General features: G+C 42.3%; 1 protein-coding gene across 3 annotated transcripts in view; it reads left to right on the top strand.

Annotated features, from left to right (window-relative positions):
* SYN1 (synapsin I) overlaps nt 1-15,438 on the top strand; it is a 105,845-nt gene that overhangs the window by 27,368 nt on the left and 63,039 nt on the right. For all 3 annotated transcript variants that reach the window (XM_028711586.2, XM_028711587.2, XM_028711588.2), the window contains exons 3-5: nt 1,244-1,335; nt 12,773-12,929; nt 14,151-14,240. In XM_028711586.2, coding sequence (XP_028567419.2) covers nt 1,244-1,335; nt 12,773-12,929; nt 14,151-14,240 — 339 coding nt within the window. The remainder of the gene's footprint in view (nt 1-1,243; nt 1,336-12,772; nt 12,930-14,150; nt 14,241-15,438) is intronic.

Genomic DNA, 15,438 nt, shown 5'->3' with positions numbered 1-15,438 from the left:
ATGCAACAGAAAGCAGACCTATGTAAACCCCTATAAGAAAAGTGTTCAGCTCAAACAATTGTGCATCATATTCTGAATCTCTTCTGAAGATTGATAGATGCATTGGCATTTAATTGTTGGTTTGTCGTTGGAGGAACCTCTGTGCATTATGGTGAAGTCTGTTGTGTTTTGGGTGCACACTGAGTTCATGCAGGGCGGTTGCTTAGGTCTTGGTTTACCCATGTGAACTGAGAATGAGCCTTGCAATGGGGGAGGCGGAATTCAGGCTGGTTGGAGCTGCTTTCTTCTTTAACTTGAACCCCAAAGTCTACCGACCTTGTGCAAAATGCACATACACCATTTATTCATTAATTTTATTTATTCTTAAATTTGCACACCACCCTATACCTGCACATTTCAGAGCAGTTACAACATAAAATCACAATATAAAAACAATACTTAATAAAAACAAAAACAACACGATTAACCTCCCCCTCCCCAACATATTTTTAAAAGGCGTTGGATGTCAGTCAGCTCAAGCCCTGGTTAAAAATGGGCTTCTTTTAACTGCTGCGATGTGAAATTGTGCTTTTCCCCCTTGGACAAGGCATGATTTTTTTTAGCTAATACCCAGGGCCATCTTTAGCAGATGCGGCACAGGGGTGCAAATATCCGCCCAGCGCCCCCAAATTACCACAGATAGTGGGGGGATGGCGAAGCTGCGCACTGTCAGCCATCGGGAGGGCAACTCTCCCCCATGCCACTGCGAGAGAGCAATATGGCAGCTGGTGGGTGTGCAGGGAAAGCGGAGGCTGCTGGCAAAGCCGCGCAGCTCCCCCACTTGCTGGGGCGCCCCTGAGAGGCTGGTGCCCTGGCGCGACGCACCACTAAGCCCTATGGGAAAGATGGCTCTGCTAATACCAGTCCAATGCCCTTGAGTGAGGGGTGTGGTAGCTTTTTGGTTCTATATATTGTGTTGTAGCTGCACTGGATGAGTGTACACAGAAAGGCAGTCTAAAAACATTTATAAATAAATAAAATTCCTGATCTTCTTACTGAAGAGATTCTTGAAAGGACCACGGGTTTCCTGGGACTTAAGTCAGCACACGAAACCATTCCAGTTGCGAACCTGCGAACTGTCCTGCCTATCTCTTTCAGGCTTTCTGGGTATCCCTGGTCCCTCCATAGAGTCAGGAGGGGGGCTGCTGACTGTACTGTGTGTGCTGCTTGGTCCATGACTAGGTCTTGTGGGTGTCTCCTGCAGGCAGAGTTCTCCGATCTCAACCTGGTGGCTCATGCCAATGGCAACTTCTCCGTTGACATGGAGGTTATACGCAATGGTGTTAAGGTAGTCAGGTAAGTGGCAGTGCCTGTCCTTCGGTGGCTCATTCAGCTTGTTTTGTTTTTTTTAATGATATTTATTACTTTTCCAACAATTTAAACACAATACTACAAAGGGGAAAAAAGAACAATACAATACAATACAAAAACACTACATAACACTGACACATTAAACTAACATAACCAAACAAAAACAATTAAAAACACATCACACAATTTCAATATCTTATCTTTCATTCACTTATTTCCACGACCTCCTCACACCTCCCTTTTTGTATTCCACTTCTATTAGTTGTTTCAGCAATTCCTTTCCATCTTCCCCTGTTTTCTATCCTCTAATTATCTTAACCCATTCTAACCTTATTTTTCCTTTAATACTCTATTAATCTATTTATACTTAATTCCTTATAACATTTCTACTAAAGCCATATCACTTCATTCCATCATTCTTCTAACATTCATTAATTTTACAATATTTCTGTAAATAGTCTTTAAACTTTTTCCAGTCTTCTTCCACCGACTCTTCTCCCTGGTCTCGGATTCTGCCAGTCATTTCCACCAACTCCATGTAGTCCATCAACTTCATCTGCCATTCTTCCCTGGTGGGTAAATCTTGTGTCTTCCAATATTTCGCGATGAGTATTCTTGCTGCTGTTGTTGCATACATAAAAAAAGTTCTATCCTTCTTTGGCACCAATTGGCCGACCATGCCCAGGAGAAAGGCCTCTGGTTTCTTCAGGAAGGTATATTTAAATACCTTTTTCATTTCGTTATAAATCATCTCCCAGAATGTCTTAATCCTTGGGCATGTCCACCAAAGGTGAAAAAATGTACCTTCAGTCTCATTACATTTCCAACACTTATTATCGGGCAACTGGTAAATTTTTGCAAGCTTGACTGGTGTCATGTACCACCTATAATTCATTTTCATTAAATTTTCTCTTAGGGCATTACATGCCGTGAATTTCATACCTGTGGTCCATAACTGTTCCCAGTCAGCCATCATTATATTATGTCCAACATCTTGTGCCCACTTAATCATAGCTGATTTCACCGTTTCATCCTGAGTGTTCCATTTCAACAGCAAGTTATACATTCTTGACAAGTTCTTGATTTTTGGATCTAACAATTCTGTTTCCAATTTTGATTTTTCCACCCGGAAACCAACTTTTTTGTCCAATTTGTATGCCTCCATTATTTTATAATAATGGAGCCAATCTCGCACTTTGTTTTTCAATTTTTCAAAGCTCTGCAATTTTATTCTGTCTCCATCTTGTTCCAAAATTTCCCAATATTTCAGCCATTTGGCCTCCATATTGAGTTTTTTCTGTGCCTTCGCTTCCATTGGTGACAACCATCTTGGGGTTTTTCCCCCTAACAAATCCTTATATCTTATCCAAACATTAAACAATGCTTTTCTAACAATGTGATTTTTAAACGCTTTATGTGCTTTTACCTTATCGTACCACAGATATGCGTGCCAACCAAATGCATTATTGAAACCTTCTAGATCCAACACTTCAGTGTTTTCAAGAAGCAGCCATTCTCTCAGCCAGCAAAAAGCAGCTGATTCATAATAAAGTTTAAGGTCTGGCAGGGCAAATCCACCTCTTTCTTTGGCGTCAGTTAATATCTTAAATTTTATTCGAGGCTTCTTGCCCTGCCAAACAAATCTAGAAATATCTTTCTGCCACTTCTTGAAACAATCCATCTTATCCAAAATTTGCAATGTTTGAAAAAAAAATAACATCCTTGGCAACACATTCATTTTTATCACAGCAATTCGGCCTAACAATGATAACTTCAAATTTGTCCATACTTCTAAATCCTTTTTCACTTCAATCCAACATTTTTCATAATTATCCTTAAATAAATTCACATTTTTGGCAGTCATATTAACCCCTAAATATTTCACTTTCTTAACCAATGTTAGTCCTGTCTCCTCCTGAAACTTCTCTCTCTCATTCACGGTTAAATTTTTCTCTAAAACCTTAGTTTTCATCTTATTCAACTTAAAACCTGCTACCTGTCTGAATTCTTGAATCAGTTCCAATACCCTTTTAGTACTAGATTCTGGCTCCTGTAAAGATAATACCAAATCATCAGCAAATGCTTTCAGTTTGGATACCTTTAACCTCTTGGTCCTTTCTAATCATATTTAACAAAACCTCAAGGACCGATATAAAGAGCAATGGAGAAATTGGGCAACCTTGTCGTGTCCCTTTCTCAATCTTAAACTCTTCTGTCACCACATTGTTCACAATTAATTTTGCCTTTTGTTCTGAATAAATTGCACCTATACCATTTTCAAAACCTTGACCTACCCCCATCCCCTGTAGATTCTTCTTCATAAAACTCCAAGAAATGTTGTCGAAGGCTTTCTCTGCATCCACAAATATCAAAACTGCCTTAGTATTAATATTCACTTGTAGTTTTTCTAGAATATTAATTATATTCCTCATATTGTCAGACAAATGTCTGGCCGGGAGAAAGCCCGCTTGGTCTTTATGAATTTCTTCTGCTAACACCTTTTTTAATCTTTTAGCCAAAATATCTGCAAAAATTTTGTAGTCCACATTAAGCAACGATATAGGGCGGTAGTTCTTGAGCTGTGTCTTTTCAGTCTCTATTTTCGGTATAAGTGTAATGTAAGCTTCCTTCCACGACTCTGGTGCCTGTCTCCCTTCCAATATTTCATTGCAGACTTCCTTCAATGGTTGTATTAACCACTCTTTCAAAGATCTGTAACATCTTGAAGTCAAACCATCTGGTCCTGGAGATTTACCTAGTTGCATGTTCTGGATGGCCCCTTCCACCTCCTGATCCGTTATTTTATAATTCAACATTAGCTGTTTTTCCTGAGAGATTTTGTGTAGTCCATTTATTTTCAAAAATCGATCAATGTCCATTTCTTTCTGCTTCTCCTGTGTATAAAGTTGTTTGAAATACTTCTGAAAACACTTCCTGATCTCCACTGGGTTCTGTATATTCTTTCCTTCCACTTCCAAATTCGTAATAGTATTGAGTTTTTGCCTTTTTTTCATTTGCCAGGCTAGCAATTTTCCACACTTGTTTGCCGATTCAAATGTCTTTTGCCTCATCTGTTTAATCTTCCATTCTATTTCCTGATTCGTCAGCTTCATATATTGTACTTGATATAACTTTATCTCTTTCAGGATCTCCTGTGACTTTGGTTTTGCCCTCAGTTTCTTCTCTCCTTCCTTTATTTTCTCCAGGATTTTATCCTTTTTCTCATTCTGCATTCTCTTCTTAATTACATTCTGTTGTATTAGGAATCCTCTCATAACCGCTTTGCTTGCGTCCCAAATTACTCTTTTTTCCACTGTAGTGTTCATATTTATCTCGAAATAATCTCTTAGAGTTTTTTGGGCCTTCTTAGTCACCTCTTTGTTCCTGAACAAAGTATCGTTCATCCTCCATCTAAATGAACCAATTGGCGTCAATTTCATTTCCATCTTCACAGCATTATGGTCAGAACAAGTTTGGGGCAAATCTCCACTTTGCTGATCTTTGGAACCAATCCCCTGGTTACCCAGATTTGGTCAATTCTTGTCCATGTCATTTTAACCTCAGAGAAGAAAGTTCCCTCTCTTCCCAGAGGGTTCTTCATTCTCCAAATGTCATAGAATCATAGAATCATAGAGTTGGAAGAGACCACAAGGGCCATCGAGTCCAACCCCCTGCCAAGCAGGAAACACCATCAGAGTACTCCTGACATATGGTTGTCAAGCCTCTGCTTCAAGACCTCCAAAGAAGGAGACTCCACCACACTCCTTGGCAGCAAATTCCACTGTCGAACAGCTCTTACTGTCAGGAAGTTCTTCCTAATGTTTAGGCGGAATCTTCTTTCTTGTAGTTTGGATCCATTGCTCCGTGTCCGCTTCTCTGGAGCAGCAGAAAACAACCTTTCTCCCTTCTCTATGTGACATCCTTTTATATATTTGAACATGGCTATCATATCACCCCTTAACCTCCTCTTCTCCAGGCTAAACATGCCCAGATCCCTTAGCCGTTCCTCATAAGGCATCGTTTCCAGGCCTTTGACCATTTTGGTTGCCCTCCTCTGGACACGTTCCAGTTTGTCAGTGTCCTTCTTGAACTGTGGTGCCCAGAACTGGACACAGTACTCCAGGTGAGGTCTGACCAGAGCAGAATACAGTGGCACTATTACTTCCCTTGATCTAGATGCTATACTCCTATTGATGCAGCCCAGAATTGCATTGGCTTTTTTAGCTGCCGCGTCACACTGTTGGCTCATGTCAAGTTTGTGGTCAACCAAGACTCCTAGATCCTTTTCACATGTACTGCTCTCAAGCCAGGTGTCCCCCATCTTGTATTTGTGCCTCTCATTTTTTTTGCCCAAGTGCAATACTTTACATTTCTCCCTGTTAAAGTTCATCTTGTTTGTTTTGGCCCAGTTCTCTAATCTGTCAAGGTCGTTTTGAAGTGTGATCCTGTCCTCTGGGGTGTTAGCCCCCCCCCCCCCAGTTTGGTGTCATCTGCAAATTTGATCAGGATGCCCTTGAGTCCATCATCCAAGTCGTTGATAAAGATGTTGAATAAGACCGGGCCCAAGACAGAACCCTGTGGCACCCCACTAGTCACTCTTCTCCAGGATGAAGAGGAACCATTGATGAGCACCCTTTGGGTTCGGTCAGTCAGCCAGTTACAAATCCACTGGGTGGTAGCATAGTCAAGTCCGCATTTTACCAGCTTCTTTACAAGAATATCATGGCGCACCTTGTCGAATGCCTTGCTGAAATCAAGGTAGGCTACATCCACTGCGTTCCCTTCATCTACCAGGGTTGTAATTCTGTCAAAAAACGAGATCAGGTTAGTCTGACATGACTTATTTTTCAGAAATCCATGCTGACTATTGGTGATCACAGCATTCCTTTCTAGGTGCTCACAGACTGTTTGCTTAATGATCTGCTCCAGAATCTTCCCTGGTATTGATGTCAGACTGACTGGGCGGTAATTATTTGGGTCCTCTCTTTTCCCCTTTTTGAAAATAGGGACAACATTTGCCCTCCTCCAGTCTGCCGGGACTTCGCCTGTTCTCCAGGAATTCTCAAAGATGACTGCCAGTGGTTCTGAGATCACATCTGCCAGTTCTTTTAATACTCTTGGATGCAGTTCATCTGGCCCTGGAGACTTGAATACATCTAAACTAGCCAAGTATTCTTGTACTATCTCCTTAGTTATTCTGGGCTGTGTTTCCTCTGCTGAATCATTTGCTCCAAATTCTTCAGGTCGGGCATTGTTTTCTTTATCGGAGAAGACTGAGGCAAAGAAGGCATTGAGGAGTTCAGCCCTTTCTGTGTCCCCTGTTTGCATTTCACCATCTTCTCCTCTGAGTGACCCCACTGTTTCTTTGTTCTTCCTTTTGCTACGGACATACCCATAAAAGCCTTTTTTGTTGCTTTTAACCTCTCTAGCAAGCCTGAGTTCATTCTGTGCTTTAGCTTTTCTGACTTTGTGTCTACACGTGCTGGCTATTTGTTTGAATTCCTCTTTGGTGGTTTCCCCCCTTTTCCATTTTTTGTACACATCCTTTTTTAATCTTAACTCAGTTAAAAGTTCTTTAGATAGCCACCCTGGCTTCTTTAGGCACCTTCCATGTTTCCGTCTCATTGGTATTGCCTGAAGTTGTGCTTTTACTATCTCCCTCTTAACAAACTCCCAGCCATCTTGAACTCCCTTTCCTTTTAGTATTACTGTCCATGGGATCTCACCCAGCACTTCCCTAAGCTTTATGAAGTCGGCTTTCTTAAAGTCAAGAAATTGAGTCCTAGTATGCTTGGCTGCTCCTTTCCGCTGTATAGTAAACTTCAGAAGAGCATGATCACTCGCGCCTAATGATCCTTCCACTTCTACCCCACTAACCAGGTCATCAACATTGGTTAGGACCAGATCTAAAATGGCTGTTCCTCTTGTTGCTTCTCCCACTTTCTGGACAATGAAGTCGTCTGCAAGTCCAGTGAGGAATCTGTTTGACCTTATGCTCTTGGCTGAGTTTGACATCCAACAAATATCCGGGTAATTGAAGTCCCCCTATCCGGGTAATTGAAGTCCCCCTATCCGGGTAATTGAAGTCCCCCTATCCGGGTAATTGAAGTCCCCCAATTGATGTCAACTAAGTCCATATTTTCAGTCATGTCAAAAAAGGTTTTTGGTAGTCTACCATCTTTGGTGACTACCTGTCTCTGTGCCTTGTCCATATTTGTAGACACCACTCCATTCATATCCCCCATCAAGATCATATTATAGTCCATCTAATCCATCAGAGTCTCGTGTAGCTTCTTAAAAAACTCCGATTTTCCTTCATTTGGTGCGTAAATACCTACAATCAGGAATTTCTCTCCTTGTGATTGAATTTTAATTGCAACAAATCTTCCGTTGTCATCTTTGAATATGAATTTCGGTGATAGGCTCTCCTTTGCATAAAGGACCACTCCTCTTTTTTTTAACTTTATCTGATGAGATAAATTCTTAGCCCAGTCTTTTATTACTCAATATCTTCCTGTGGAGCCTTATCACATGTGTTTCTTGTAAACAAATCAAGTCTAATGTTCTTTTTTCAACAAATGAAAGACTCTCCGCCTTTTTTCTGGAGAGTTCAGTCCATTCACATTCCAGCTCAAAACCTGCAACGCCATCATGTCATTACACTGATACTCCTCCAACTGCACCCAATGCTTGCTCTTCTGTTGGTGGTGGTGATGACGCGTTCACTGGGAGATCCAATCCAAAGGATAGTGCTGATATGTCCAATATTCCCCTGTTTGGTGATTTTCTATTCGATGCTCTTTGCTCTAGTCCTCTATCCAATGATCTTCTATCCAATGCACTTGGCTCTTTTCCAAGTTCCTTCTGCAGATCTTCTTCGTATTTATACAGAAACTTTACTTTATCTTCTACTGATCTTATTTTTATTTTCCTTCCTTTGAAACTGAAAGATAGACCTTGGGGAAACTCCCACCTGAAGATGATTTTATTCCTTCTCAGCAGGGCAACAATATCTCCGTAGTTAGGCCTGAGATCCAAAAGGTATTTCGGAACGTCTTTAAAAATTTCCACTCTTGACTGTTGTACTTCTAGGTTCTTCTGGTAGTGCCAACCCAGGATTCTATCTCTCTCTTCTTTAGTTCGAAGGGTGATCAAACAGTCTCTTATTCTATTCTTCTCTTTTTTCCCTCCTCTTCCAAGTCTGAAGGCCCTCACAATTCTAAATTCTTCTTGACCCAAGTCCCCAAAGTCAGCAAATTCCTGTGTGAGAAAATCTGTCAAATTTTCCTTCTCCAATTCAGGTAGTGCTCTGATCCTCAAATTCGTCTGTTTTTCTTTAAATTCAATCATAGCAAGTGTCAACTTATGTTCATCAAGTTGCCTCTGTAGGGCTGGGACTCTCTCTCTCTCCAGTTGTGTTACTTTACATTCAGCAGCAACGGCTTTCTCTCTGGCTTCCTCCACAGTTTGCCGTATTAAAGTAGATTCCTGTATCAATTTCTGAATGGTTTCTGTATTAGTATTCACCTTTAGTCCCAGATTATTTATACTTTTTGTATTTAAGTCGATTTTAATAGTTGCAGCATCCACATACGCATTTGTCGTCTCCATGATGGACCTGAACTTTCTCTCAGCTATGGAGTTCTGTCGTGGGGTATCAGGAATTGTGGTTACATGCTCAATTCCTTCCTTCGCTAGGAGAGATTGCATGTCATTTGAACAATATTCACCCCCCATTGTCAGTCATTAGCATAGCTGGAGCTCTCTGGAATTTGTTCTTCACCATTGCAAGTTAGTCCTTGAACATTTCCAGCATTTCACTCTTTTCCTTGATGAAATAACACTGCACAATACTTTGAAAAATCATCAAGAAATATTGGTATGTACCTGTTCTTCCCCAATGAGGGAACATTCATAGGTCCACATAAGTCACTGTAGACTATGTCAAGCACTTTGTTGCTTCTCTGCTCGGTCCAAGGAGGAAATGGAAGTTTAACTTATACATTTTGTTGGTGTTGTGTTGCTCTTTGTTACGTGCAGTCCCCTTGCAAGCTCTTTTCTGTAGACCCAGAATGGTGTTGGTGTCTCTGTGTCCAAGTCTTCTGTGCCACAGCTCCAGGTCTGCCTCATGCTTATGGTTTGAGTGTGCCACCTTAGCAGACTGCTTCTCTGAAAGATCAACCTCATATATGCCATTTATTAGCTTGGCTTGAACAAACACTTCACCATTCTTAGTCACATTACATTCTCCATTACCAAACGTTATTTGAAAACATTTTCTGTCAAAACTGGACACACTAAGCATATTACAACTCAGTTGTGGAACATATAAAACTCTTTCCACAATAGTATCCATTGCTTCATTGTTTATATTACATTTCAAAGTTACAGAACCTGCACCTTGAGGTTTAACAACATTGCCACCTGCAATTTCAATATGAGATTTAACAATATCATTAATATCAGTAAAATAGTCCTTTTTATATCCAAAATGTGAAGAAGCTCCAGAGTCAACAATCCATTTGTTTGATTTATTTTCACGTCTCTGAACAGTTAAACTCTTTTCTTGCCAAAGTAAGGTGTGTTCACATTTCCCCTTCTTTTCTTTTTCTTGTTTGGATCCTTACAGTTCCTTGCAATGTGGCCCTCTTTGTTATACTTAAAGCACACAACCTTCTTGGGTGTGTCTTCGGCCTTTGTAAACTGTCTAGACGCATAATTAGTGTCTTTACTCCTCACATTTTGGACTGGAGACTCTGCTCGTGCTTTGCATTCCTGTCTCAAATATGCAGTCAGATCTTTAAAAGTTAAACCTTCTTTATAATCAAGCAAATACATCAAATTTGGATCCTAATGATGCTAGGAAGAAAGAAGTCTTCATATCTTCACTGAGTGGACTTTCCGCGAGTTGAATCTTTTGTACTATAGCAGTAAACTCATTTATATGCTTTGAGAATTCTGCTTTATGGTTCATCCTCAGTTTAAAAAGGTCACGCAACAGCATCCTATGAGAGCATTTCATGGTATCTCCATACTGTGGGAATGTTCAGGGATGCAGGAGAGGATATCTTGTCTGATTATATCCTTATCCAACTTGTGTTAACAAGTTCCACAATTTCAGCAGAGTAACATTCCCTTCTTTTAAATTTGTAGCGGCTACATTTGCTCAGGCTCACTAAAGCCTCTATAATAACTGTTCTGGTATTTCCCCTTATTCCCTCATAAAATATAAGAGACGACACAGTCTTTTACAAAAGTATAAAAAGAGTTTACTCACATTTTGTTCACAATCAGATCCCAGAAGGCAGACTTAGCTTAATGAAGTAACATACACTTGGAATCTATCTTATAAGAAGACAGTTCCTTTGTCCTCTCTTGGCTGGAAGCCAAGAGGGCATCTTTGGCTCAGTAGATGTTGTTTTTTCGATGCATGTGGTGAAAGAGAGAGAGAGATGGCTGCCCTGCCCTGTGCTTTTGTCATTACCTGCACAGGTGAGGCCACACCCACCTCTAGTCACATGCAGAGGAAGTCTGTCCCAGCCCAGAAGGAAACAGGAAGTTTACCTGCTGGCTGGACAAACATCCCTCCCCATGTGTAAACATGTTCACTCTAGGAATGTTGTACTTGACTGCTCTTGTGTTTCACATCCCACACATACATGTGTTCTAAATTATTTAAAATTTGAGACGCATCATCTCTGCAGTCAACCTGTGATAACTGTTCATCTTTAAGTCCATCAAAAATAATAGTCTTGGCTTTGCTATTTTGTAGCTTCCATAATCTAATTTTTGCTAAGTCCTTTTCACTCGAGCCACTAGGCTTAGGATCTCTTGATTCTAGGAGTACTATCAAATGTTGCTTCCAGTGAACAAAATTATGTTCATTCAGCTTAGGCATTCTTGGCCCTGCATCTTCATCAAAAACCACACTAGCTATCTTAAAAATCAAAAATTTCAAAAATATTCAAAATTTCAAAAATTTGCCAAAATTTCAAAATTAAAATCTCAAAAATCTCAAAAGTAAAAACAGCTCTTTGCTGTCTTAGGTACTGTGAACTCCAAGGGAAGGAGGTGTGCTTAATTCCCTCACACAATGGAGCAATAGACCATGTTCTTACCAGGAAATAGACAAAGAAAAATACTCTTCAGCTTAGGATCTCAATCCTTTGCAAGCCTTCAAAAATACGCAACACTGGGGCCAATAACCCTTTGTGGGAATGTTGTGGGTAACAGGAGATGATATATTGATTAATATTATCCTTCCTAACTCGCGATAGCAGAGTGCATTCCCCCTTTACACAACAGGTAGCTGGTTGCAGATTCGTTAGAATCTCTTAAGTTCTTTTATTCCTGGTAAGACCCCCTTTATCCCTCCTAAAAGAATAAAGACACCACAGTCTTTATTCATAAATAACAAAAATAAGTTTACTCAGGATCAGGCAGAGCACAGTGTGATCCTTGAAGGCAGGCTTACGGTTTGAGGTTACAAATAAGTACAAATAGGTTTGCCCCATATGGGAGATAAGAAGAAGAAGAAGAAGAGTTTGGATTTGATATCCCGCCTTTCACTCCCCTTCGGGAGTCTCAAAGCGGCTAACAATCTCCTTTCCCTTCCTCCCCCACAACAAACACTCTGTGAGGTGAGTGGGGCTGAGAGACTTCAAAGAAATGTGACTGGCCCAAGGTCACCCAGCAGCTGCATGTGGAGGAGCGGAGACGCGAACCCGGTTACCCAGATTACGTGACTACCGCTCTTAACCACTACACCACACTGGCTCTCACACTGACTGGTGGCTGAGAGCAGCAGTGCAGTCGAGGTGAAGCAGGAGGCAGACAGGACGAAAAAGAGGGGAGGGAGGTAGCTACATGACTTGGCCTTTTACCAGGTCTGGAAAGGTCATGCCCCCTACTGGTCACATGCAAAGGAAGGATGCTCCAGCCAGGTGTAACAGGAGGTTTGACTGGCTGGACCAACATCCCCTGCATGTGCACTCTAGCAAAACAAGTAATGTTGTACTTGACTGCTCCAGTGGATTACATCCCACAGAAAGGAGATAGGAGGGCTGTAGGATAAAAGAGAATCTGAGCTGCCCATTGTACTAGACCACACCAATGTATGGACTCAGCAGATGCATTCTGGTTGATTTAGCCCTGGAAAAGGATCTGTGGCTCCTTCAGTGGTCAAAGGAAAGCAAGCACATGGTCCAAGAGAACACCTGGTCTCATCTTTGAGATGCAGCAGATTAGAGATTACAGACCTGGGAGCCGAGATTCTGGGATCCTGGTGTCTCTAGGAAGCAGGCCTTATGAGCAAGGATGGGGGGAGAGTGGTTTTCCTGGCCACCCTTGTTCTTCATTATCACGCTTCTTCTTCTTCTTCTTCTTCTTCTTCTTCTTCTTCTTCTTCTTCTTCTTCTTCTAGGAGCCTGAAGCCCGACTTTGTGCTGGTCCGTCAGCACGCCTTCAGCATGGCCCGTGGAGGAGACCATCGTGGCATCGTGATAGGACTGCAGTATGCAGGAGTGCCCAGCGTCAACTCCCTGCATTCTGTGTACAACTTTTGCGACAAGCCCTGGGTGGTGAGTGGGGGGAGCCGATGTTTGGGGCAAGGACTGTGACTGTAGGCTTTGGACTAGGTGGTGACAACGAGTGGAGTGTTTATTGGCATACCCACAAGTTGAAGGACTAGGGGTGTGTACACACTCTATCTTTAAAGCATACTCTTCCCCTCACAGAATTGTGGGCACTGTTGTTTACCCCTTAGAGAATTATAATTATCCAAAACCCTTAATGAATGAAGAAGCCCAGGATTCCTGGAGGGACCGGATGTGTTTTGAATGTACTTTACAGGCATCATGTGTACACAGGTCTCATTTGCTCATTCTCTTCCCATGGAACCATCACTAAATTAAAAAGAAATTGACATAAAGCTGAGACACTAAAACTTGAATGGCCAGTGAAAACCAGTTAAAAGCCTTGGCTAAACAGGAGAAGTGTTAACTAAATTGTGGGCAACAGGCTTGGCAGGATTCAAGCAGAGAGGCTGTTCTAGAGCATAGATGACACCATTCTTGGAGGATAAGGCTTCCGGGGCTACTAGGCATGAGGGTTATATTGCCTCCAGTATTGGAGGAACTAAGCCTCTAAATCCCAGTGGGTGGAGAACCTGTGAGGAGAGTGCTGTGCTGTTCTGCTCCGCTTATGCTTGCAGGATTCTCATGGGCTTCTGGCTGGTTGCTGTGGGAACTGGATGTTGGACTAGAGGCACCTAATCCTGCAGGGCTCTTCTTACGTTGCTGTAAGCTCACCAGATCCAGGCAAGGATATGGCAGCCTGCCTCAGGCATGGAGCAGCTATTGGGATGCCATGGGCGCAATGCACAGGCAGTGGCCTGGTTGGCCACTGTGGGAGCAGGATGGGAGAGGACCTCTTGGCCTGACCCAGCAGGCTTCTTCTTATGTTCTCATGTTCTTGCTCCATAAATAGAAGGGAAACAGAGCAGAAGGTTGTAAGAAGGAAGGCTAAGGTAATGACCACCACTTTGATTTTGGCCTGCAGCTGATGGGCAGCTGGTGCTGCTATGCCCAAAGGGGACTTCTGGTGGTGGCTGGGCAGCAGCATCCTGCATCAAGTGGAGTTTCGAATGTCTGCCTGTGAAGGCAGCAGCAGCTCCCAGAGGGGAAAAGGGGTTCAAGGAAGCAATAGAGGCAAATGGGAGAGTTAGAACAGAAGTGAGCCGAGAACAGATTTAGAAGGTCTCTTTCTTGTTCTGTCTCTTACCTGTGGTGTCCTCCTGACAGTTTGCCCAGATGGTTCGCCTCTTTCGCAAACTTGGACCGGAAGAATTCCCACTCATTGACCAGACCTTCTACCCCAATCACAAGGAGATGGTAAGTTGGGCTGGAGTGTGGTGGGAGGGCTAGAGATACCATATTTCTTCTTCCTTTTTTGTGCTAGATCAGTGATCAGAGAGGCTTGAATAATAGATTTGTAGAGTTGGAAGGGATCCTGAGGGTCATCTAGTCCATCCCTCTGCAATGCCATAATCTCAACTAAAGCATCCATGACAGATGGCCACCCAACTTCTGCTTTAAAATCTCCAGGGAAGGAGAGTCCACAACCACCAGGGGGAGACCATTCCACTGCCAAACAGCTCTTACTGTTCTTCCTAATGTTTAGTTGGAATCTCATTTCTTGTAACTTGAAGCCATTGGTTCGAGTCCTACCTTCCAGAGCAGGAGAAAACAAGCTTGCTCCCTCTTCCATGTGACAGCCCTTAAGATATTTGAAGATGTCTATCATATCTCCTCTCAGTCTTCTCTGTTCCAGGCTAAACGTACCCAGCTCCTTCAAGCACTCCTCATAAGGCTTAGTTTCCAGACCCTGGTTCATCCTGGTTGCCCTCCTCTGCACACGTTTCAGCTTGTCAACATCCTTCTTAAATTGTGCCAGAATTGGACACTGGACTCCAGGTGTGGTCTGACCAAGACAGAAGTGAGTGGTACTGTGACTTCCCTTGATCTGGACACTATACTTCTGTTGATGCAGCCAAGAATAGCATTAGCTTCTTTTGCTGCTGCATCACCCTGTTGACTCATGTTAAGCATGTGGTCTTCTAGGACCCCTAGATTCTTTTCACATGTACTGTTAGTAAGCCAGGTATCCCCATCTTATATTTGTGCATCTGGTTCTTCCTGCCTAAGTGCAGAACCTGACATTTGTCCCTATTGACATTCATTTTGATGGTTTTGGCCCATTGCCATTTTCAAATGGGGCTGACATGGGCTTAAATGTTGGCTGGCTCTCATTGTGCACTGGATTTAAATGACATGGGGTGAGATCCCACAGCTTTCAGATTCAAAATATGTCACATGCTTCCTTATATGGTATTCCCATGGACACACCTTGCTGGTCAAGAGACTGCGGCCAGGACTTTGAATAAGGGCTTGGACTGGGGTTTCCCAACCCATGGTTTGCATTTGCTGTTACTGGAACTAGGGTCATGACTGCTAGCCACAATGGCTTTGTGCTACTCACACAGTCAGAGGTAGTACACCTCTGAACACCAAAAGCTTCTCTTCTTTCTTG

The sequence above is a fragment of the Podarcis muralis genome, chromosome 17 (genome assembly GCF_964188315.1).
Source record: "Podarcis muralis chromosome 17, rPodMur119.hap1.1, whole genome shotgun sequence".
Classification (NCBI taxonomy): Eukaryota; Metazoa; Chordata; class Lepidosauria; order Squamata; family Lacertidae; genus Podarcis; species Podarcis muralis.
The sequence above is the reverse complement of the archived record's forward strand: the minus strand, read 5'-3'. Positions and strand labels throughout refer to the sequence as shown.